Below are 26,887 nucleotides of genomic sequence, written 5' to 3'. Positions count from 1 at the left end.
TGCCTTGCGTATCTCATTTGTTGTAGGCCAAGGCGGTATAATGATATCATATCTGTATACTCAGTTAAAATAAAGTTCAGTTAAATTTAAACTTCCATAACGACAATGATACATTTTTGTAAAGCAAGCGACATAGTGTAAACAAAATCATGACTCGTTCCCAGGAAGAAATTAATGAACAGTCCTTGTTCTGGAGGAAAGTGTGGTCAGCTCTGTTTTATGGTATTTCGTCTTTTATGATAACAGTGGTAAATAAACTTGTGCTGACGACGTATGGTTTTCCTTCATTTCAAGTCCTAGGAATAGGTCAAATGGTTGCTACAATAGTTGTTTTATTTGTAGCTAAAAAACTCAGAATAGTTACTTTTCCTAGTCTGGAAATGAACACATTTGGAAAAATATTTCCATTGCCATTGATCTATATAGGAAATATGTTCTTCGGCTTAGGAGGCACAAAAGAATTAAGTCTCCCAATGTTCACAGCTTTAAGGAGGTTTTCCATACTAATGACAATGATTTTGGAGTTGTATATATTAGGAATCAAGCCAAACTTTAGTGTACAGTTCAGTGTGTATACAATGATAGTAGGTGCTATAGTTGCAGCTATAAATGATCTTGCATTTTCAGTAAGAGGTTATGTATTTATTTTCTTAAATAACTTTTTTACTGCTACTAATGGGGTATATATGAAGAAGAAACTGGATTCGAAAGAGTTGGGGAAGTATGGACTTATGTTTTATAATTCTTTATTTATGATAATACCGTCTATTTTATTTGCAATTTATTCTGGTGATTTGGAAGCTACTTATAACTACGAATCTTGGGATGACACACTATTTGTGGTTCAATTTTTATTATCTTGTGTTATGGGATTTATTTTATCTTACAGTGTAGTATTATGTACATATTATAATTCTGCTTTGACAACAACAATTATTGGGACTTTAAAAAATATTTGTGTGACTTATCTGGGCATGGTGATAGGTGGAGATTATATATTTTCAGTAGAAAATTTCTTGGGGATTAATATAAGTGTACTTGGAAGCTTAGTATATACTTATGTTACCTTTAGAAGAAAACCAACAGTTGTTCCTTATTCACCTATTACAACCAGCGAGCCAAAGTCTGAAAATATTGTTTAATGTTATTAAATTAATTAGAATGTCTTTCTTGATAGTGTACAAAAGTCATAGCAATAATTTTATAAAATGATATAGAAACAAATATTGAATAAATAGGAATCTTGTTTTAAATCCCTTACTTTTACTTAATTGTATTTTGTCACATGCTAGAAAATATAACTAAAAAATTGTTTTAACAAAAACTTAATACATATAATATAAATGGTGTTTTACATAGACTTTAAACTTATCTCTGAAAAAATTAGATTTGAAATCTAAACATTTGCACTTGTGCATGCCTATTCAATCATCTAAGATTAAATCGAAATATCTAATTAATCATCTTATTAAATCATCTAAGATATTTTTGCTGGCTATCAATTCTGGTTACACTGTAAGTCACTATCTACTTCTTGTTTTGAATAGAACTTTCATCAAAAATTGAGAATTTTTGAGTTATTCATCCTTTTCCCAAAATTTTGAGACAAGATTTTGAACATTGATAACTCATTTATTTATAAACCTTCACTCTTGAAAATTGCACACACAGAAAGTAGTACTTTTAGGACTTATACTGTAATCTGATTTCTAGAATGGGGAGTATACAAATAATATGTACTTTTTTTTTAATGGCGAACCACAATGCATTATTAATTTTAAATCAAACATCCTGTATTTTATGTCCTAATTAAAATTAAATTTATTCTTTTTCAAATAGTATCATGGGCCCCTATACATAAATTAGGAAAAGTACAAAAAGTTACCATAAAATACATAATATAATGAAATAAAAGTATAACAATGATAAAAATGACACTTAAATATATAACAAAAATTAGAAAAAAACATAACAGTAACAATATTATTACAGAAAGGAAGAAATGTTTTTAATTAATTGCATGTTATATTAACTAAATCAATATTGTAATAATTTAAAAATATAATATATTATACATACTTAATGCAGTAGGTTGTCAATATTTCCATTGGATGCACTATAAAATATAAAATTATCAGGTTATGGCAATCAATACCAAGTCAATTGCAATATGGCAAGTCCATTCCTAACAACTATATATCCGGACATTCATAATTCACATAGTTGATGTTTTGTTTTTTCATAATAATGTTTTTTAATGTAATACTATGTAATTAGTTAATTACTAATCATATAGCTTCAATCAACAACACCAAACAAAATTAACTTAGTCTAACAGAAATACTTAATTAATAAGTAATAAAAAATGTTTATTGTGTTGGTAACTAAATATTGAGACACAAAGTAGCATCACCCTTAGACTTTATGACCAGTTGAATACAGTTGGGCATTTACTTGACTAAGGATCCACACTGTTTAGGGGTAAATTTATTCCAAATGTGCTCTATTTTGGCTTGTAATGTCTGCTGTGGTTGTTCCTTAGTGTCTGTTTCATTTTATGCCATATTGTTTCAATGGCATTTAGGTCAGAATTGTTAGATGACCAAGAACAGACATTTATATTGTGATTTCCAAACCATTTTTTGTGATTCTGGCCATATGACAGTAGATTCTGGCCATTATTTGCAATATTTGTTGGTAGATCTGCGTCTCCCTCATTAGTGTCTCTGTAAGGGTACAGCTCTTCATGCCATACAAAAATGTGAAGAATATATAGCAGCATATTAATGTGATTTTTAAACTATATGCAATTTCTCTATTAATGAGAATTTTCTTTAGTTTATAGAAAGTGACCCTGGCTTTTTCAATGCATATTCTTATTTCTCTGTTCAATCCCAGTTATTGTTAATGTTGGCGCTTAAATAGGTTATATTGTTGACTCTGTTGAAGTTTATTTCCTACAGTCTGATGTTGTTGTAACTCTGTTTTACTGACAACCATATGTTTTGTCTTAGAAGATTATTTTGTTAAAAGTCCTTTTAACTTTTAAATCAAGTGCAACTGCAGATGTTTAGAAAAATATTATAATGACAAAAATCCTGAAATAGGTCACTGTCTGTCTTGAATTGAAATGAGGGTCTTGTAATACCTCATTCGAACAGTCTTTTAATAATGTATTTGTAGTATCATACTTAACTGACTAATGCTTACACAGAGAAAATAAAAGTTATTAATTTAATTACAATAATTTTACAATAAACGAATTGCAATATTAAGTTAATTATTACATAATACTTTTTAGCTAAATTAAATGCTCAAAATGCCATCCACCGGTGTCTTGACAATAAGCAAATTGACGAACACATTCTTCTTGCACATTAAGAATAACTTCCTGAGTAATTATGTTAACTTCGTGGTTTCTAAACTCGCGAACATCACATGCATAGTTTGAGGGTGCACCATCTTGTTGTAAACAAATACTATCATCTGGTAAGTTAGGATTGTTGGCGTTTGGAAACATATTGGCAAGGACTGGTATACTTTTGTTCGCATATTTTTATAGATAACGTTTCCCTGTAAGATTTTCTTCAAAAAAATTAGGACCGATAATTGGGCCATTAATTATTGTCGCCCAGACATTGATCTTGTGATGATGTTCATTTAGACAAAATGTAGATTCATCAGAAAACATAATTTGTTTAATAAAATATGGATTGTGGTTACATAAATCCTACGAAATGCCACAAAACTGCATAGGATGATCGGGATCATCTTCATTATGTTCTTGATGTAACTAAATTTGGTATGAATGCTACTTTTTGTCTTTACATAATACTGACCGTTGAGACATGCTAGTGACCACAGCAATTTGGCATGAAGTATTATAAGGATTATCTTCAATACTTAATAGGTACAACATTAAGTTTCATTTCTGATACCTTAGGACATCCAGCATTTTGAATATTTTTAACATGAACAGTTTCTCTAAATTTTTTCTCAATTTTACTGACTGTTGATATCAGCTGATCAATAAGTCTCTCTGGATATGGATACTTTGCATTAAATCAATGGCATACCTGTTGCTGAGTTCTCGTTTTATCTCCACATACTATAAAAATTAAAATTTTTATGCAGTGGGTTTCACCTAAAGTACTAGCCATAATTTACTTCTAAAACTTTTTTACTCGAAATTTGGTGTACATATCTGACAAAACTTCAACTGATATTTTAATTGACATTTGGCAGGCAACTGGATTTTTGACCATTAATTGCTGTTGTGTTTTTGTGTATTTCTTTAGCTTTGTCCTTTTTTTTTATTAAATGATAAAGTTCATTAAATGCCGAGTGTGTCATCGAAAATATTGAACTACAACAGCTTATTGTTAATAACTTTAACAGTAATCGCAAATTCTCAAACTGAAAAATAAAATAAATTTTTGTTTATTCCGTAAAAATAATTGATTAACTATTCACTTACTGAATACAGTATTAAAAGATTTTTCAGATGAGGTATTATAACACCTAAATTTCCATTTAAAAAAATTAAAAATTGCGTCACCAAGTCAAAACTAGACATTACCATGTTAGCATATTATTTAAAAAATTGGCATTTAAATTTAAAAATCGAACTATTTTAGGATCTTTGTAAAAAGTAAATTATTTGGCAAAATAATGAATTTGTTTCATAATTAAGTCATTCTGTGTATATCTCCAATGATGGTGCTACAGGCCAAATCATGCCCATAGACATAGACATAATAAGAATAGATTAGGTAAGGTATGGGTCGTTCTGTGAATAGAAGTGAAACGATAGTATTCACTTCGAGTGGTCTAGCTATCTTTGTCTGTCATATGCCATATGCCTGTCTGTCAATTTGTCAACATCTTAGCAAATCTTAAATTTATACAGGATCATGGATTTTCTAAAAATTGAAAAAAAAACTATAAATTATGTGTTATTTAGTGAAAATGCTTTCATCAATGTACTTTTACTTCATTGTACTACTTAGTACAATATACTAACTTCACCAAGCACTTGCTGTTTTTGCTTGCCCAAAAAGAATTTTCAGAAAAATGATCACTGCATATATGAGCATATTTTCCAACACTTGATTTGCCAATGGCTTCTAACCACTTTTTTCTAGTTTCTTCTTGTGGAGGAAATCTATATTGAAACATCAATATAATAATTTATATTTTCATATTCGAGAAAATATCCTACCAGAAAATAGTTATACCATAAATTTTATTGAAAAAGTTTAGAATTCTATTGGCAATATTACAAGATTCTAAAAGAATATCTGGTGTTTATCTTATAAACAAATTAACTTTTTAATTAAAATTTATTAAAAAATATGCGACTTTTGTGTCCTAAGATAAAATCGTTTTGGCAAATTGTAGACCTTTTTGTTATTTTAGTTTTAGTATTTTAGTTTGTTTTGCAATTTATTTTTACAAATAAGAAAGTGAATATAAAATTCAATCAAGAGTTAAGAGCGTAGGCGCAAAATTTCGGGCCAATGCTTTTTAAATGCATTCATTTTTTTCGAATCCTGAAAAAACTAAAAAGTATTTTTGAAAAATTTAAACGCAGAATGAAAGACTACATTATTACTGAGGGCCGAAAGTCCCCGAAAACTTCTATAATGTTTATTTTAATAAGTTACAGGGGTGAAAAAAAAGAGAAAATTTAGTGTGATTTTTAATTTCAAATATCTCATTCAAAAAAACTTTTTGTTTATTCTAAGGGACTTTCGGCCCTCGGTAATAATATAATCTTTCATTCTGCGTTTAAATTTTTCAAAAATATTTGTTAGTTTTCTCAGGATTCGAAAAAAATGATTGCATTTAAAAAGCATTGGCCCGAAATTTTGCCCCTACGCTCTTAAGTACAGGACAGTCAAAAGGTAAAGCCGAGGATACACATGCCTGTAAAATTGGAAAGTAACTAGCATACCAGTTGCTGGCATAAGCCAGTAACTGGTATACACAAAACACATTTACGAGTAATTGGCATGCTAGCAGCTTGCAGGTGTGTACTGGCAAGGCAAAAAAGCAGGAATATATATTACATATAACAGTAATCAGACTGGTCACCATGTGAAAAGTTCTAAAAAGTCATTTTATAAGTCTTTGAATTTCTTAAAACTAAAATGAAAAGTATTCAGAGTGAATTAAACAACTCGTATTACTCATTGCCACATATATTGTTAGACATTTAATAATGAAACTCAAAAAAAAAGAAAACTCTGGGTGAGAGATTGGAGACAGGAAAGTTATGGAGCAAGTGCTTGTTTGCTTAGAGAAATGATACTTAAAGATGTAGAAGGATATAGGAAACCATTTTAGAATTCTTCCTGAAAAATTCGATGAACTGCTTCGAAAAATTGAGAACAAAATACATCATATATGCGAGATGCAATCCCAGCCAGAACTAAATTGGAATTAACTCAGATTTTTGGCTACTGGCGATTCATGCATATCTCTGGAGGCATTGTATAGAGTAGGAAATTGTACGATTTATCCTTTATAGTAATACATTCACCCATTTCCTCTTGAATTTTGGAGTATGCATTATCACGAGCAATTTTTTGTTATACAGCATTGATTTGAAGGAATTCTATAGGCACTCGTATTCTCTATATAGACTAATAAACTTTATAGTCTTTTTATCCTACCAACGAAACATGATAAGAAAGCACTTGATTATTTTGTAAACACTCTTTTTGAATTGAAAGATTAAAAAATATACTATTATAAAAAAAAAACTTAAAAAAAAAACAAAACAGAACAGAGAGATTTCACCACTTTCAACAAATAATGGCACAGCTACTGGCATACTAGTAGCTGTCATGTGCGTTCACACATGACTATGCCACTCTCAGCGCATGCGCATTGCATCAAACAGCACGAAAAATCAAATTGCTTGCGATCAGCTAGGTAAATTTTCACACTTGCCACTTTGGGTACAGTAGCTGACGCTTGCTAGTTACTGGTGTGCCATTGTGCTAGTAACAGACATATGTCTCCCCGGCTTTGTTATACTTAATACAGAGTAGCGGCATACGCGTAATGCGCAAGCGCTGCTTAAGAGAAATAGACCACCAATCGAGTGTTCCGCGTTTCACTATTTTGCTCACGGTGAGTAGTCTATTCATATTATGTCTATAATCCAGATTCCTTCATTCGCCTACAAGAATTGCTTTCTCTATGTACATAATTTTGATGCAGCAGTTACTGTTAACCATATCGTTTCACGATTATTTGGAAGTATCTGGACTAATAAATACACTGCGCTCCAAAATTAACGCATACTTTTAAAATTCTTATTTTGCAAAGTAATGAAAAAATTTTTGTTTGTTCTTTTCTGCTTTATGGTTGTTTTAGAACATCTTAAATAAAAAACTATTCTTTTTTTACAAAAAATATATTGAAATTAACAATATAACATCATAAATCTAAACATCTAAACAAACAACTGATCTAAACAAACTAACATAAATTAATGACGAAATTGAAATTTTTAAAGTTGAAGAAAATACTAGTACCGCGTACTAGTATCTTGCTTCCTCTGGCATTTATTACTGCTTGACAACGATCTCTCATACTGAGAATAATCATTCTGATTTCTTCTTAATCAATTTGATCCCAAATTTCAACCAACCGCAAAAACAGTTTATCTAATGTGTTTGGTGCATTAGGTAGTTGTCCCAAACATGTTCTATTGGGTTGAGGTCAGGACTTCTCGCAGGCCAATCCATGGCAGGAATTATTCTAACCTCCTGACGATACTGCTGCACAATTCTTGCCGTGTGTGGCCTGGCATTATCTTGCACAAGCATGAAATTATCCCCAATAAATGGTGCAAATGGCACGACATGCTCTTCTAAAATGTCTGTTATATACCTCTGTGATTTAAGCCGACTGCGATCTATTCTAACTAATTTCGTACGAGCCTCTAAATTAATCCCTTCCCAAACCATTACCGAGCCGCCGCCATACTGTACAGTCCCTACGGTGTTACACTGTGCGTAGCGTTCCCCAGGCCTTCTATACACTCCGTTTCTCCTGTCATTAGAAAAAAGACAGTACCTGGATTCATCGGTGAACAATATTCTTCCCCAATCGTCATTATTCCAATCAACATGTTTACGAGCAAAATGCAATCTTTGCCTTCTATGGTCTCTGGTCAATAATGAGCCACTTGATGCCCTTCCAGGGTGTAGGTCGTTTTCGGCAAGTCTTTTTCTAATCGTATTTTGGCTGATTCTAAAGTTATAACGATCCAAAATATCATTTTGTAGAGAAGTACTGGTAACAAACCTTTGTCTCAGTGTACCAAGTATCAAAAACCGGTCTTGATTAAGAGTTGTAATCCTTCTACGGCCTTGACCGGGTCTTCCCGAGTTACTTCCAGTAACAGAAAAACGTGTTAACACTCTTGAAATGGTTGACTGGATGACTTTAAAACGTTCAGCGAGTTCTACTTGAGTGTATCCTTCTTCGCGAAGAGTAACGATTCTAAAACAGTCACTTTCTGACAAATTTCGATTTTCTTGCAGCTGGTGGTTCATTTCAAAGAAAAAACAATTAATAAACTTGAAAAACCCCTTTAAACGTTCAGCACAACGTAATCCAACCCAACTAAATTCGAAATAAAATGAAGCACAGTTAGTATGTTTTTAATTTTTTGCAAAAAGTGGTAAAAACATCAGCGTTTTTTACCGTTCTTTCGATAAATTTTACAATATACCGGGGGTAACAATAATATATTAGCACAAAAAACGAAACATTAAAATTATTTGATTTACCAGGGTTTTTAAAATTATGCGTTAATTTTGGAGCTCAGTGTACATCATAATGTAAAAGCTTTGTTAACAAATTAATTTGTTTTTGTAATTAATTATTTTATAAATTGTGATATTTTATTTACTAATCGATACTGTTTTGAAATGAAATGGGATTCAACATAAATGAAAAAATTATTCTGTACAGTGAGTGAACACAATAAAATCTAATCAGTCAAATGACTTATAGCCCAACTCATACCATTATTTTTTAAATCTGCTGACATTATTAGTTTGAGCTCTACACTTAACTAGATGAACTGAAAAATTATTGGAAAATAAATTAGTACAGACTACTTTTACATATGTGAGAAAACTTGTTTTAACTGGTGGTAATATCTCATTATTCTTATATTTTTTATCTATTTGTTAGTTTCATGTTGTATTTGTCTTTACTCACTTCTAGCGATTTGTTTTTAATTATATCACCGTCTACGAGTCTACACTTTCATTGTCATTTTTTTATATTTTCTTAACTAGTTTTGCTTTTTTGACCAGTTTTTATAAACTTTATTCCTTATGAACTTTTATCTCTAATATTGAATTTGTTTTCCTCTCATTAATGTATATTGAACAGATGGCCCGAATTATACAAATACAAAAATATACCTAATTTGCAATATGAATATTTGAACTTGTTAAACTGTTTGTTCGGGCTGTTAGGCCGTTGTCTTTTGAGATTGATTCTCGACGTTTTACCAACACTAGGGGTTAGCATCTTCTTGAGATGTTACTGCTTCGCTTGTAAGTTGAAACTGATGCCGCATTGTACTGCATTGTCTCGGTGTTCGTTCTTGTGGGTTAGCTTTCTTTGTTTTATGTTTTTGTGCCCTCTTATAGGTTTTTCACCTCTTCAGAACGTGGTTTGCTTTTGTTTGGTTGGCTTTCTGGCTGAGTGGTTCCATGACTTGTCGGCGGAGGAGTGTCCTGGACAATCAGAGGTGAAAGGGTTGTTGAGTTAACGGTCCTTTTCAGAATTTTGTTTGCTAAAAAATATATTTATGGATATGTGAATTTATATGTATACAATTTGATAAATAATAAATGTATTTAATCGCGATTCGCCTGAGGGCAGCTGTGGCTGTATCCGCTGCAATAGACAGGTATCATTGTACAATGGGATCGGGAAACCACAGAAAACCGATCCCTCCCTGTCTAGGCAAGCTCGAAGTGAGCATTTACTAGTTAATGCGACGGTAGTAGAGGGGAGTTGCCTCCAGGATGTCAATGTATTCATCAGGGAGCTCGTTGGCAAGGTCCAATAATATTGTGGGTTTTTGGGTTTAGGTTATCTTCTGAATACATTGCCGATGGATGAGCAGGTAGTTTTCAGTATGTTTTGGGCTCTGAAGTTTTGGCCTCGGATGGTTTTGATTGTGTAACTCCTGCTCAGGCAGGAGAGCCTCTCATTGATGGGCTGGATATTCGATAGGTGATGAATAAGGGCGGAGGGGTAGTCGCGTTGTTTGTTGTTCACTCTACGCAGGATTCCCCTTTCCAATCTTATCAGTTTTTGTGTGAGGTGGCCGCTCATCGTCATATAGATGTTGGATCTATACTTGATGACCGGCCTAATAAATGTTTTGTATGTATGTATGAGTGTACGTGGGTCGTCCTTCCAAACTTGGTCGAACATTGAGTAGACCGACTCTGCTTCTAACCTTGTTGCATTCTATGTCCAGATCAGTCCTCCAGTTTAGTGTTGTGTAATCACCACACCGAGGTACTTAATCCGGTCGTGGAGCTGCAGTCAGTCCCCCCAAAGTCTAAGGTCGTATCTTTCGGATATGATGGGTGTGATGAATCTGCTGCGACTGGGGTGTTTAAAGAGAATCATTTGTGTTTTATTTGGGTTAGGTGTTACTCTCCATCTCCTACACCACCTGTCGACCAGGTTAAGGTGATTTTGAGCACACCTAAGTACTACGTCTACGTCTCGTGATGTTGTTACGAGAGCTGTATAATCTGCGTAGAGTAAAGTGGTTGTACTGGTGTATTGTGGGTTGGGGAAGTCACTATTGTAAATTGTGTATAATATGGGAGCCAACACTGAACCTTGTGGTACTCCTGCTGTAGGAGTAAAAGAGTCGGAGAAGTGACCTCGCACTTTCACCGGGATTAGACGTTGAGAGACATATGAATGGATAAGTCTAACGAATGAGAGGGACAGGCCGATGTTCAACAGTTAACTGGCCAGTCCAGTATGCCAGTCTTGGTCGAAGGCTTTTTGAACATCGAGGAAGATGCCTAAGGAGACTTTGCCATCGTTTAGACTTTGTGTAAGGTGTGTGACGATCTCTGTCAATGCCGTTTTGGTGGAGTGACCTTCTCTAAAGCCGAATTGAAATGATGGAATGATCGGTCTATAAGAGTGTAGATCGGTGCGGGTTTTGCCCTTTTTGCCGCGTTGTACTATGGACGTCATATTTATATTTTCTACTCGCCTCCCCTCCACTGGTTTCGGCGTGAGGGGGCGTGTCGTCGTTTGCAGCTTTTCTTTTTTCGTAATTTGCGGGAAGGGTGTTTGTGGATTTTAATATCGGTATCCATGTTTTGTTAATTCTTAGTCCTTCTTCTGTACGATTAAAATTATTTGGATGCTTATATATTTCCACCGCTTCCCGATATAACCGTGGGTAGTACTGTGATGTTTTATCCAGCATCTGCGTTTCTTCAAACAGTATCCGATGTTTTCCGCTTCCCAAAGCATGTTCGGCAACGGCAGATTTGTCGATATGTCCTAAACGACAATGGCTTTTATGTTCATTTATCCTTGTGTTTGTGTCTTTTTGTGGTTCCCACATAGACCATTCGACATGTGCATGTGTATACTCCAGCCGTTGCTAACGGGTCGCGTTTGTCCTTCACCGATCGTAAACAGTCATTGATTTTCTTTGTTGGCTTGAAAACGGTCTTTACATTGACTTTTTTAAGTATTCGCCCAATTCGGTCTGTTACCCCCTATAGATAGATTTATTAATAATTGAAATTTGTTGTTTGCAACATTGCCAAATTTACCATTTTTCTGATATCATTAATTACTTTGATTTTTTAAACACACCACCCTGTATATGTTACCTTTATTGAAATCTCCACTTCAATACCAGTTCAATCGTACACAATACTTTCGATTTGATGTAGTCAGGAACATTTTAAAAAGATTAAACAAAAGCCTAGAAACGCCTAATCGTCTCAATATTCTTTTTGATTCAAATTACTAATTAAGAGTTTACTTTTACACTAAAAGGGGTGTCGAAAAAACGACACAACTTCGAACTTTATAGAATATACCAGGAACCAGATATTGTATAATCTATATTAAGATAGGACGTCTGAGGTGGGTAGGGCATGTAATGCAGATGGAACAAAATGACCCAGCTAGAAAAACGCTCCTTGATTGACCCATTGGTCAGAGAACAAGAAGACTCAGAACAAGGTTTCTTGATAACATCTTTAAAGACATGAGAAATATGGGAATACATGGCTAGCGGAGGAAGATGATGGATAGTAATAACAGGGTTGTCGAGCCAGAATCATGATAATGAATCACTATCTCTGTGATTGATTTCAGTTCTTGTGTACAAATATCCATCAGACTAGACGAGAGCCTGGTGTCGTTGCTAATTATTATTTTCTTCACATTCATATGTGTTTGCTCCTGTATGGCTCTTTTTTGTTGTTATGACTCCTTTTCAACCACCTGTGAACTTTACCTTTTATAGTATCTTTCATGCCACAGAAGGATTTTGGGCGTTCAAATATTTCTCCAGGCCTCTTTTGCCAACGAGTTTGCTAGTTCGTTACCTTGAACTCCTTCATGCCTGGTATCCATACTAGAAACACCTTATTGTCTCTCGCCCAGACTCTAGAGTTGGTCCTGGCTGTAGGATTGATTGATCCTCTCTAAGAGGATCGATCACAAGGTTGAGGAACCTTGTCGAACCTTGGTCGGCCGTGGCTCGGTCGTCAGCACATATAAAGTTGGTGGTGTCGTTCGGTATTGGTTGGTCGTTGGAGCCGGAACACTAGAACTCCCATCCTGGAACTCTACAAAGAATATGCTTGAAAATCCCTGATTGCCAACGTTAGCGTGTAGTATTTTGTAATAGACTAGATTTTTTTAATCAAGAGTTTGCGATTGACCGTATCGTAAGCGGCGTAAAGGTCTATGAACGCTACGTCCGTTATTTCTGGTAGCTATTTTCGATAAACTGTGGTATTTAGCGCATGTGAAGTGGTACTTATTTCCGGACGGAAGCTTGCTTGTTCAGGAATCAGAAGACATGTCACCGCAGCTGAGAGGTGATTCTGTATTAATCTCTCATTTTGGCATCATTAGGTGATTTTCCAGGTTTTAGAATGTCGATAACCTTCCTTCCAGATGTTAGGAGTCCAATCAGTAGCCAAACAGTTGTTGAAAAGCGCCAACAGCCATGGCTGTCTTCTTCTTTGTGTGCCGTTGCCGAACAATTCCTCGACCGTTGGACCTGTCCATTGTCTAATGTTACGCAGTCAGTATTGGACTACTCTCATTTTGATGATGTTGATTAATTGTCGCTCTTTGTGCATGGTCTCTAGCACACGTTCGTTAGATACGTGTGCTATTCACGTTTATTTTTGTTGTTCAGGTTTCACATTCATAGAACAAAGCGGACCAGATGTAGCACTTCGATAGTCTTAGACGTGTGGTCAATGACAAACAATACAGAATGCCAGATAATAAAGCTTTTTCGTGCAAGTTCTATTCTGGTCGAAATTTTCTCGTCACTTTCAAGCCTGCAGTCAATCCAACTATCCGGATATCTAAAGTTTTCCACCCTTTCCAGGATTTTGTTATGTCATTTTAGTACTGAGTCTTCGATATTTATTTTTCCAACCACCATCCATTTTGTTTTCTTTGCGTTGATTGTTAAGCTCTTTTTAGTGCATTCTTTGTTTACAGCGTTCAACAGAGTTTTAAGGTCTTCTAGGCTCTATGCCATTAGTGCGGTGTCATCTATGCATCGGATGTTATTAATAATTCTACCACCGATTTTAATATCTTTGCTACGATTATTGTCTGTCGTTAACGACATTTAGTCTCTTTGCTCTTTAGTTAGTCAAAAATGTATGCTAAATTTATTTGTCTGTTATAGGAGATTACTTATGATATCATATCTGAATTTTTCTGGTAGATGGGTTTCTTATGTATGGTCTTAATAATTTTTGTGTGACTATTCATGCCATTGAGTCTTCATGTGGTGTTCGCTTTAAGTGTCCAGAGTTTCAGTGATAGCTTTCGTGCACTATTTAGGATTCCAGTAATATTCGCCTGCTGAATAAAGGCCTCTTATCTTGTTAGATTTTTTCTGTAAATATTTTAACATTTGCACACTGTTCATAATAAAATAAATAGAAAAAATATTTAAATATTTCTCAAATTCCGAAAGTGTAAAGCAAGTAAATATAATTATAATTATAGGATTTGCCAAATATCTACTAATATTTTATTTATTTATCTAGGATTATAAATGACATATTATCATTAGTATATTGCATTCGTATCTGTGTTACGTAATTTCAATATCGACAATCATTTCAAATTAATATGTTTCAGTTTAAAAGTAAATTCGGTAACCCTTTATCTAATTTTTATCTAAATTTACTACTGTTATCATTGTATTGACCTTAATTATTGTGGCTTACTTATAGCCGCAAGATTATATTAGTTTGTTAGTAATATAGATAGCGTAAAACTTTTGGTTTTTGTTATTCATAATAGATACTTACTACATTTGAGAAATTCAGGCTTACAACAATTTCGTCGCCATTGATGTTTTTAAAGTTTATAGTTGTGTTTGCCCTGAATTTGCTGATGGTCCTTGAGATGTATCTACTTTTAATAGTTGTAATTTGTTTGTCTTTGTGGTGATTTTATTCCTTAAGTGTACAATGAATATTTTAATCGACTTGCGTTAAGTTGCAAGATGCAGTTTTTATTATTTTTTGATATACTGGACATTAAGATAATATCTTTTATTTTTTATTGCTTTTTCTATACATTAAAGTTCCTAGTTTTTTCTTTGGTACACCTTTAAATTTGATTTACCCAATTTTTTTTATTGTTACCACTTTGATCTTAAAATAGTCAATTGAATAATGTGTGATTTAAAAAAGGACTGATCTTGCTAAAATAGCGATGAACGAATTTGTCGATCTTACAGTGATGTTGCCGACTAGTTTGTTAAATAAAAATCTAGGATGCATCTAAATATTGATACATCTTAGAGAGAAACTTGACAATATGTTACAAGACAAGGTCAATCCAAACACGCTCAAACCACGGCTGTAGATAATCGATTTGTAGTGTTGCAAACACTTTTAAATAGGCATAAAACAGCAGTTAGAACAAGAAACGAATTGGATAAAGTTTGTGGAACCAAAATAAGTGAGCATACAATTGAGTGAGAACATTTAAAGAAGCTCTGGTTTTAGGTCATACAGGTCAGAAAAACGCGTAATCGAGTAGAACGACTTCCCTTTGCTTGAGAATATCAAAATTAATGATGATGATTTGTGTCTAGTTTTGTTTACGGACGAGAGCTTTGTATAAACTCAGATTTAGTGTATCGAAGCCCAAGAGAACAAAATAAAAAGTTTATGTTACTCTTGCAACTTCTTTTGGTAGATGCTCAATTATGGAGTAGCGGGCATATGTTTAGAGACACACAGATAATTAATGGCAGAATGTTAACTGTCGATCGGTAGATTACTAACATTATGCAAAACGATGTGGTTTTTTCTTTTCTGGCAGCCGTGTGTTCTGCACCTGTCGTACTTCAGCCAATGGGCTTATTCTTCTTCTTAGAGTGTCGTCTCCCTAGGGGGTTGGCAATCATAATGGCTATTTTTATTTTTGAACTTGCTGCTCTAAACAAATCAATCGATCTGCATTGATACCAATCACGTAGATTCTTCAACCATGAGTTCTGCCTTCGGCCAACAGATCTTCTTCCTTGAATCTTTCCCTGTATTATGAGTCTCAAAATTTCATATTTTGGTCCCCTCATCACGTGGCCTAGGTATTCCAGTTTTCTGGTTTGTATAGTGGTGATTAGTTCTGTTTCTTTACCAACCCTCTCCAGTACTTCTTTATTTGTAATTCTATCAGTCCATGATATTTTTAATACTCTGCGGTATAACCAGAGTTCGAAAGCCTTGATTCTTTTTAAATTGCATTTTGCATTTTTTTAATGTCCAAGTCTCAGCTCCATATAATAATGTTGAAAATATATAACAGCGAATGGTACATAGTCTGATCTCCAAATTTAGATTTTTGCACGTTATGAGTGGCTTCATTCGTATAAATGCTGATCTGGCAATCTCTATTCGCCTGTTTATTTCTGCAGTATGATCATTGGTTTCATTGATCAAAGTTCCCAAGTACTGATATTTTTCTACTTGTTCTATCACGTTACCATTGATTGTCAATAGGTGATGTATATTTTGTGGTCTTTTTGTAATTAGCATGTAATTCGTATTTTTAGCATTTATAGTAATTCCCATCTCAGTACTATTCATACTTAAGCTTTCAATAAGATGTTGTAGATCTTCTATACTCGTTGCTATGATCACAGTGTCGTCTGCATATCGTAAGTTGTTAATTAATTTTCCGTTAACGGTAACTCCCGCTTTGATATTATTGAGCGTGTTTTGCAAAATTTCTTCAGAATATAAGTTAAACAAAAGTGGCGATAAAACACATCCCTGTCTAACTCCTCTACAGATCTTCATTTCCTCTGAGTGTTGCCCATCAATTTGAACTATGGAACTTTGGTTCCAATATAATGTTTGCACTATATTTATAATTTTACTGTCTTAGCGCTTGTTCATAAGTATTGATATTAGTTTTTCATGTCTTACTTTATCGAAAGCTTTTTCGTAGTCAACAAAGTACAAGTGTAGATCAACGTTTACATCCCGACATCGCTGAATCAATATGTTGATGACAAATAGTCCTTCTCGAGTACCCATTCCATTTCGGAACCCGAACTGTGTCTCGTTAATATCCTCCTCTAGCTTTTCAGCAGTACTTTTAAAGTATGACTCATGAGGCTCAGTGTTCGATAATCAGAGCACTCTTTTGCTGCTTGTTTTTTAGGGATGGTTATAAATGCTGACTTCAGTCACTCGTGTGGTATTATTCCCGTATCGTACGCCGTGTTGAATAAATCTGCCAATACTTTCAAGTTATCCTCTTCCACTAGTTTTAACAGTTCTACTGGTATTTCATCTACTCCAGCTGCCTTATTGTCTTTAGAGTTTTTGATAGCATATTTGATTTTATCTATCGTGATCTTCTGTCTCGCTAAAGGATTTAATTCTTGTATTTTCTGCATTTCCCATCTTTCATCTTAGAAAAGTTCTCTAATGTACTCCTCCCATCGTCTTAATTTCTCTGGTAAATGTTCGGTAGACCAGTTTTCTTGAAGTTTCGGACAAAGTACTTTCTTACACGTGGGGTTCTATAACCATATTGGGTCAACTCTTTCGAAAGTTGACGTTCAGTAGCATGCATGTCGAGCCTTGCCTAGTCTTTATTACTTTGAGCCTTCAAACTTTTACGAGCAAATTTGTACACTTTTTCCGATTTTTCATTTAATTTTTCGATATACCTCATGGATGAACGTTGTTCTTCGCAAAAATAAGATCTTGAAGAAGCTTCATTTCTCTTCTGGTAATCATCGATGGAGAATAACCAGTTGATTCATGTTCGGAACTTTTATAGGCTAACAGAAATAGAGGAATTAAAGTATCCCATTCTTTTTATTATCCGGGATAAATATTGAAAGGTATTGAAAAAGTTATATTATGTCTTTCGACCATTCCATCTGATTTTCGTAAATTGTTGCTTTAATTCTGATTCAAAATTTCGTTCTTGATTAGATTGTAACTCTAAATGAACTGTTGTCTTGATACGACGTGTGTTATGAATGCTTCTGCTACTGTAGTCGCTTCTTGATTAGAAAGGGGTATAATTTCAGTACTTCTACTTATTACCTCTCTCTGTTATCGGAAGTGGACCGAGAATATCCACTACAAGTCGTTCAAAAGGCTCTTCGGAAAGATTTTGTGCCACCACGACTTCTTGTTGCAGGGCCATTTATACCATTACATAAATCGCATTTCTTACACTAATCTACATCTCGGCAGCAATTGATACAGTAAAATCTGTCTCGAACTTTGGCAAGTGTTCTTTTGACTCCAAAATATCCTTCAGAAAGGCTGGTATAAGTTGCAACACATTTTTAATGTGTGATTTTGACAGTACAACTTGTTGAACTGTACGTACTCCATCGGGACTTTCCCACTTCCTATGTAGTAGTTCATTGGAAAGACACAGAGATTCCCATTACGCGAGAGTACGCTTTTATAGTTCCACTATATTTGGTCATTGTCTGCCAAATCGGTCATAATACATTTTTAAGCCATTCTCGTATATCTTTTAAGTCATTATCTTTCTTTTAACTCTTTTTAAGGTTTTCCAGGGAAGTCTGCTTATTATCTTCTTCCTGTTTAACTGTGGTCCTCCGGAGACTTACTTCTTCGGTTACATTATCTTTTTCTTTAAGCTGACACTGATTGTGAACCTGTAATTCATTCAAAGCATCTCGGAATTCTTGTAATTGTTCAGTCTGCAAAATTTGTTCTTAACTTTCCTATTTCATTTTTACTAGTCGCTAGTTGCTCCTTCAAATGTGCAACTTCAGATTCCAGAGTATCTTTTTCACTTCTTTGGTCATGTGTGGTTGTGGGAAATCGATTTATTGAAGACATATATTATCGACTAGTATTTCTAGTAGGACTATGTGACGAGCTTTTAAATGTCGATCTGGGCGATCTGAATAAATCTCAGAAGCTAGAAGTACTGTATCGTCCGCTTATCGCGAGTTATTCATGACTTCACCATTCACAATTATTCCTTCTTGTTTTTCAGAAAGTGCTTTTTTGAAAATTCTTTAGGACTAAACGTTGAACAACAGGGGCGACAAGAGGCATGCCTGCCTCCTCTTTTAATATTAAGAGCCTATTAAGATCGATAGATCTGCTATATAAATATATAAACCCTCTGCTAATACCAGATAGACCTTTTATGTGGCCCTGATCTATCCAGAGCTCTTGTATCGAACCTTCATGTAGCAACACTAAGTTAAATCTATAGTCAAAAATTTCGGCTTAGAGGAGATGAAACTGATAAACTCCTTTCCTAAATAGAGGGCACAACTTAGAGACGATTATCGTTTTGTTCGTACTTTGCTCGTACATAGAAAAGTATGAAGAAATTATTTCACCTGACACTGATAAAAAGTCAATTTTTCTGTCTGATTTTTTATTTTGCGATTGAGTTGTTTTATTTTATATATTTTCTTGTTATATTCCTTTCCGTGAATAAGTGCGATTAAATTATCTCGTTTAAAACAAATATAAATAGGCAACCAACAAGTTCGGCACTGACAGGAATGAATAAAATTATTAATATCCATTGCGTATTTGCAATATACTGTTACGTTTTCTATTTTAAAATATACACCATAAATTACATCAATATTAGTTTTTCTAAAATTAAAAATTTGATAACAATTGGGATATAAAACTTGCAAAGCCATCACGCATCCTTCACTTTTTTAAAAGACGTGCCCATCGAAACGTTAATAGCGTTAATAAGGTGTTTAAACACTTTTTTTTCTGAAACCATGTTTAATAGAGAGAAGGATAAAAAAACCGATAAATAAATAGTAATAAATACACATTCAAATGGCAAAACAAATAAATTTAATAATGTAGTTCACACCGCGTCGACGTCATCAGGAGGATCAAAAGAAATGCTGGTAGTCGAAGAATACGTCATCCTCACGACTATTGACAAACAAAGTAAGCGAACAGGAGAGAGGATGCGCAAAGGTGGTGGTGACAAAATAATGGGATAAAAACTGATTTCTGTAAGTATTTTTGATTAATGCCAGGCGGCATCGTGTGGAACGGCTCTTATTTGCGCGGGTCGCTCTGTAGTTGTACACAAATACCATTAATATTTTTCATTTTCATTTCAAAATGTCAAACACTTCTCGAGATATCTGAAAAAATCCATTTTCATTTTATAACTTCAAAGGGGTGTAACTTTTTTGTGTATATTTTTACTGAGTAATACTACCCAATAGTGTTGTAATTTATGACCTACCTTCTCGTGACACCCTGTATATCCGCTCTTAAGCATACCAGGGATAAAATATTGTTCTTTAAGATTTTATCACGAGTATTGAAACTTTAGACAGTTGCAATCTTTCTTTCATATTGTTACTTTTATTTCAGTACAGTAGTATATAGATCATACTACATATTGTAATAAATCAGGACTTTTTGAACGCAGGATGCGCAAAGGTGTTGGTGACAAAATAATGGGATAAAAACTGATTTCTGTAAGTATTTTTGATTAATGCCAGCGGGGCGGCATCGTGTGGAACGGCTCTTATTTGCGCGGACCGCTCTGTAGTTGTACACAAATACCATTAATATTTTTCATTTTCATTTCAAAATGTCAAACACTTCTCGAGATATCTGAAAAAATCCATTTTCATTTTATAACTTCAAAGGGGTGTAACTTTTTTGTGTATATTTTTACTGAGTAATACTACCCAATAGTGTTGTAATTTATGACCTACCTTCTCGTGACACCCTGTATATCCGCTCTTAAGCATACCAGGGATAAAATATTGTTCTTTAAGATTTTATCACGAGTATTGAAACTTTAGACAGTTGCAATCTTTCTTTCATATTGTTACTTTTATTTCAGTACAGTAGTATATAGATCATACTACATATTGTAATAAATCAGGACTTTTTGAACGCAGGATGCGCAAAGGTGTTGGTGACAAAATAATGGGATAAAAACTGATTTCTGTAAGTATTTTTGATTAATGCCAGCGGGGCGGCATCGTGTGGAACGGCTCTTATTTGCGCGGACCGCTCTATACTACTACGCAATAGTGTTGTAATTTATGACCTACCTTTTCGTGACACCCTGTATATCCGCTCTTAAGAATACCAGGGATAAAATATTGTTTTATAAGATTTTATCACGAGTATTGAAACTTTACGACAGTTGCAATCTTTCTTTCATATTGTTACTTTTATTTCAGTACAGTAGTATATAGATCATACTACATATTGTAATAAATCAGGACTTTTTGAACGCTAAGTTTTTTTGTAAATATTCGGTATTTAGACACACGCTTAAGAAGATAAAACTGTTCAACTTAAAATGTATGTGAAGATGAATCTCAATACTGTACCTATATATTATGTATATGTCCTTAAAATTATATTTTGTAATTATTGATACTATTGAAAGCAAGACACGAGTTGTCAAGGTAGTTCCTAAAACGATCAATTTATAAAGTAAAAATATGTTCCTGTATTTAATAACTGTTAACACTTTTTTGCCTTGGATCAATCAAATATTTACCAAAATTATTTTAGTACATTATATTATTTATAATGAATAACTGATTTATATGTTTGACCGATATCTATGCGATCCTTTAATTATTATATATCCATAATATTGTTTTGAGGCTATTTTCTTGTAGTATGTTAATGCAATTTACTATTTTTATTGGGAATAAGCCAAAAATTTTACTTACATTAGTATTGAACAAGTAATGGAAATAAAATACCTTGGAATTACACTGTCCAGCTATGGAGACCTGGACAAAGAAGTGAAAGATCATGTAAAAAAAGCAAATAGTCTGGCAAGATGCCTAAATAACACCTTATGGCGAAACAGTCACATTAACACATATGAAGTCAAGAAATTATAAAGCCAGTGTAAGAGCAATAATGACATATTATGCCTTAGAAACAAGATCCGACAGAGCCACAACACAAAGACTACTGAAAACGGCAGAAATGAGAGTACTGAGAAGAATTACAGGAAATATGCTGAGAGATCGAAAGAGAAGTGACGACATTAGAAAAAAATAACGTGCAGTGTATAAACGAACGGACACTAAATAGAAAAAATAATGGAATACCCACATAAGCAGAATGAGAGAGACCCGTGTCGTCAAAATAGCAAGAGATAAATCACCAATCGGCAGAAGTATAGGATGACCGCGCAAAAGATGGAGTGACAACCTTCCTTCTTCTTCTTTAAGTGAAATCTCCGCGACGAAGGTTGGAAATCATCATGCCTATTCTGACCTTCGAGGCAGCTGCTCTGAACAATTGCCTTGAGCTGCAACCAAACCACTCTCTCAGGTTCTTCAACCAGGAAACGCGTCTTCTTCCTACGCTTCTCCTACCCTCTACTTTTCCTTGAATTATGAGTCTCAAGATGTTGTATCCTTCGCCTTTAATTCGCATTTAATTAGCCTTATTCTGAGGGCCAGTGTCAGATCTTTGCTGCATAAAATCTTTTTCATTTTCACGAAACGTGCTTTTTCAATTCTGACTTTATTTCTGCAGTATAATCGTTATTTTCTGTGATTATCGTTCCCAAGTAAGTATATCTTTTTATTCTCTCAATCTGCTGGCCGCCTACCGTTAATATTTCGTTTGTATTGTTGTTCTTGCTAATTTACATGAATTTGGTTTTTTTGATGTTACGAGAGAGTCCGTATTCTCCTTCTTCTTATGGTGCCTATCCGTTATGGATGTTGGACACTAACATGGCTATTCTGACTTTGTTGACTGCTGCCCTGAAAAGTCCGGTAGTGGTTAAGTTAAACCATTTTTGCAGGTTATGCAGCCAGGATATTCTTCTTCGTCCTGGACCTCTTTTCCCATGCACTTTACCTTGAAGTATGGTCCGAAGTAGGTTGTATCGTTTTTCATTTCGCATTAAATGACCCAGGTATTCTAGTTTGCGACGTTTTATGGTTATGACTAGTTCGCGCTCTTTACCCATTCTATGTAGTACTTCTTCGTTGGTAACTCTGTCTCGTATTCTCCACTATATCTTAATATTTTGTTCATTTATAGTCTTCCTTCTAAGTCTTCCAAGTTGTCGGCTATTATGACTGTATCGTCGGCATACCTAATGTTGTTAATTAAACTTCCGTTCACTTTTATGCCGACTGTCTCGTTTACCAAAGCTTCTTGTATGATTTCTTCAAAATAAGCATTAAACAATAACGGCGACAGTATGCAACCTTGCCTAACCCCTCTTCTTATCTCCACTTCTTCTGACACTTCTCTTCTAATTTTCACATTTGATCGTTGCCTGTAGTATAAATTTGATATCAATGTTACATCCCTCACATCCAGATTCTTGTTTTTGAGTACTTCTATAAGTCGGTCATATTTTACCTTATCGAATGCCTTGTTGTAATCTATAAAGCATACATAAAGATCTCGATTAACATCCATACATCTTTGGGTCAGCACGTTAAAAGAAAATAGTGCTTCTCTTGTGCCCACTCCATTCCGAAATCCAAACTGGGAATCTCTAATATCCATCTCCAGCTTAGCGTGTATTCTATTAGGGATATATGGATCAGCATTAGACTGATCGTTCGATAATCACTATATTCTTTGGCATTTACTTTCTTTGGTAGACAAATAAATGTTGATGTCAGCATGTCACGTGGAATGATTGCTGTGGAATAGATTGTGTTCAGTAATTGGACTAAAAGATCTATGTTTTTTTCATTGACCTGTTTTAGCAATTCACTTGGTATTTCATCTGGACCAGCAGCTTTATTATTTTTCATGGACTTTACTGCATGCTTAACTTTATGCATACTGACTTTGTTATTTCGGGTCCCTCGTCTTTACTCTGATTATCTTCATATGTATTTTCCTGTCTCTGGTCATGGAATAATTCCTCTATATATTCTTTCCATCTTCCTAATTTTTGTTCTGTGTCCACTAAAATGTTTCCTTGTTTGTACATTAGTATGCTCGAGGTTTTTTGTTTTGCTACACCAGCTAATTCTTTAACTTTCTTATGGAGATTGAAGTTATCATATTTGTTTTGTAAGTCTCTTTAGCTTCTCTTATTTTCCTTCTTATTTGATTATGCAGCTGTTGATACTAAATTATGTTGATATTCTTTTGCCTTCTTCTGTCCTCCATCATTTCCAAGATTTTTTCTGTCATCCAATCTCCTTTCTTGCATGGTTGTTGTGAGTTCTCTGCGACTTGGTTCGATAATTGCATTTTTAAAGAATTGCCACTGTTGTTCTACATCACCATCAATTGATTCCGGTGTCGATTCTAGGTTTGCATTAATTTCTTGTTTCAGTTTTTCTTTGACTTAGAATCTTCTGATTCTAATTTTTGTATGTTTAGTTTATCACTTTTGTAGCTTTTTTGTATCTTTTTTAAGTGAAGTTGGAATTTTGCTATAAGAGGATTGTAGTCCGACGCCACGTTTGCACCTGGGTACGCTTTCACCGATTGTATTACGTTTCGGTATCTGTGGTTTATTAAAATATAGTCAATTTGGACATTATATACCTTCCATAGAGGTATTAATCCGCCAATGAACAAGTAAAATTGCTTATAAAGAGGAAGAAGAAAAAGAAAAAAATATATCCTTAAATTTCGCCATTGTCAAGACACTTGTAAGCATATCCTACAGGAAAGAAGTTTTTTCTTCTTTACACCAGGTCTTTTTTCTTATAATGTTTGAATGCAGTTTCATTATTAGTTGTGAGTATCTATTATTCTTTTGTTATGGTTAGGTGTAATAAAATTCATAGCACCGGAATATGCTTCCAGACATGATATCGGTCAAATCAACGGACGATTATAATTATTATTAGTTGGTTAGGCTGTAAATAGACGTTAAGTAGTAATTGTACAAATAAATAAAAGTTGTAAATACTTAGTGTGTATAAAATGTACTGTGCGTTTTAATTTAATGTTCATATTTTGTTTTTCCCAAAACCTGCAAAACAGTTTGGGGTCCGCAGTGAGTACACGCGGCGTCCACCTTGCAAAAAGCTTTTTCATGGTATACCCTCGCGCATGACGCTGATGTAAATATTTTATAGGTAATTGTACGGGAGCAGTTGGATATCTTCTAAAAGATCTAAATTTTATGATTTGTGTTGCGGATTTTAGCATAAACCTGCCGAATTACCGCAAAATATCATAATAACTTTCATATATTATAATAATTGTTTATATTTCAATAACTGAATACATTACATATAAGTAATTTATTATTTAGGAGGTCATCAATTTTTCCAAGGCAAAGAAGCGTAGGTCAGTACTCTCACTATTTGTTTATTAACATATCATACTTACTGTTGTTGTGACTCTTCTCGTCGTATTGTACAAATATTTTAACTAACACGTCATAAAAATGTTTTTGGCTGTGTAAATAGTACATTTTTATTTAAGTATTTGTAAATAAACCTTGGACCAATAGATTGTTTTTTATTTTTTGAATAATTAAATAAATAGTAGGTACTCTACTAACACATTACTCGACTAAGACATTATTGTTTAAAATTCTTTAAAATACAAACTGAATAAAACTTTTTATCAAATATATCGCTGAGATCAAACCGCAACTTATACGATAAACAGTTTATTTTTGAAATTTCGGTTTGTTTTGTCAACAAAATATTTGATAAAACTTGGGAAACTATAATGTAACAATTTAACCAATTTAGTGCCAAATACGAGTTATCTCGTAGATAACAATGTATACCGAGATACCAGCTACGAGATAATTCTTACTATAAAATGTTTTGGAAATGTAGATACAATCGTACCTGTAAATTTTACATACAAATTGATGATGGCTGGCTTATTAGGCCAGTAAAAAAAGAGCTAAAAAATCTTAAACAGGTTTTTGAAGGTTCTAAAAGGGATATGAGGGATAGCTGATGGCAAATCCTTAAAGACGTATAGCTGATTTAGCTTTGCTGATGTCCAACAATCATAAAAAGTGAAAAAATCATTTTTTGCATATAAAAGGCTTCTTATACATTTTAGAGAAAAATATTTCAAACAAAAGTTATAGATCATAAAAAGTTCTTTAATATTCATAGTTTCCGAATTAAAATACATAAATAATTGACAGAGATAATTTCAAAAAACCATTATTTTGGCAGTAATTTATAAATGTTAACAACTTTGTTTTTTGCATAATGACATATTTAAAAATAACTATTTAAAATTGTGGCAGTTAATCAGTTATTAAAGTGTGCTAAATCTCAGCTAGATCGACCGATAGTTTGTAAGTTATTCAATTTGTTTATCTCTGAGAGCGATTATTTAAACAACTGTACCTGCCCAAACAGTGACTCTAGAGGTATTTAGCACATCGCAATCGATTCTTTGAGGCTTCAATTTTAAGATATATTAAAAAAATTGAACATTTTATCAAATTTGATATTAAAAAGGTCTGACTTTTTAGCTTATAAAAATTTATAATAAGTTTGATATTTTTTATGTCACAAGCTTGTAATTAGGCTCACTGAATTGGTGGTGAAAAAACACAATATTAAAAAAAAGAACCTTCCATGACCAATAGGAACCAAGATGGCAATTTTTTTTTCTTAAAATCATATTTCCATTGATAAACTGCGTTAGGCTTTCACGGTCATCGTCTAACTTGTTAAACTGTTTGTTCGGGCTGTTAGGCCGTTGTCTTCTGAGATTAGTTCTCGACGTTTCGCCAACACTAGGGGTTGGCATCTTCTGGAGATGTTACTGCTACGCTTGTAACCTAGGCGTAAAATAACAGCGTCATTTTCAGGTTACATACAAATCATACAAAACATACAAATCAATTTTGTTTTTCGTTGTGCCATCTGGCCCACATCCACTTACGTTGTTAGTTATTTTTGAAAAATGTCTTCATGACATAGAAGCGATGATGCAGTACAAAATTCAGTAGCATACCTCCTCTATAGTTTCGCTCACCGTTTCCAAATGAGCCCAAGGCCACTTCTGCATTATCTTCTTTAAATCTAGCGTTAAAATCTCCCATTAAGAATAGGAGGTTGGTTTTGTCTTTTTCCATAGCTCTTTATATATCTTCA

At 33.8% G+C, this 26,887-nt stretch overlaps 2 protein-coding genes across 6 annotated transcripts in view; both read left to right on the top strand.

The window, feature by feature from the left end:
- The window catches only part of LOC140447590 (methyltransferase-like protein 22), a 540,943-nt gene that overhangs the window by 305 nt on the left and 513,751 nt on the right, over positions 1-26,887 (top strand). The gene's annotated exons all lie outside the window — the stretch shown is intronic.
- On the top strand, positions 3-25,262 carry frc (UDP-sugar transporter UST74c fringe connection). 2 transcript variants are annotated; one of them, XM_072540320.1, is made up of 2 exons: positions 3-19,787; positions 20,265-25,262. In XM_072540320.1, the coding sequence occupies exon 1, from the start codon at positions 150-152 to the stop codon at positions 1,140-1,142; it is 993 nt and encodes a 330-aa protein (XP_072396421.1). In that variant the 5' UTR covers positions 3-149; the 3' UTR covers positions 1,143-19,787; positions 20,265-25,262. The 2 variants fall into 2 exon arrangements, with proteins under 2 accessions (XP_072396421.1, XP_072396422.1); XM_072540321.1 differs by having other exon boundaries at positions 3-22,530; positions 22,624-25,262.

This window comes from Diabrotica undecimpunctata, chromosome 8 (genome assembly GCF_040954645.1).
Source record: "Diabrotica undecimpunctata isolate CICGRU chromosome 8, icDiaUnde3, whole genome shotgun sequence".
Lineage (NCBI taxonomy): Eukaryota > Metazoa > Arthropoda > Insecta > Coleoptera > Chrysomelidae > Diabrotica > Diabrotica undecimpunctata.
This window is presented reverse-complemented; position numbering and strand designations above follow the sequence as displayed.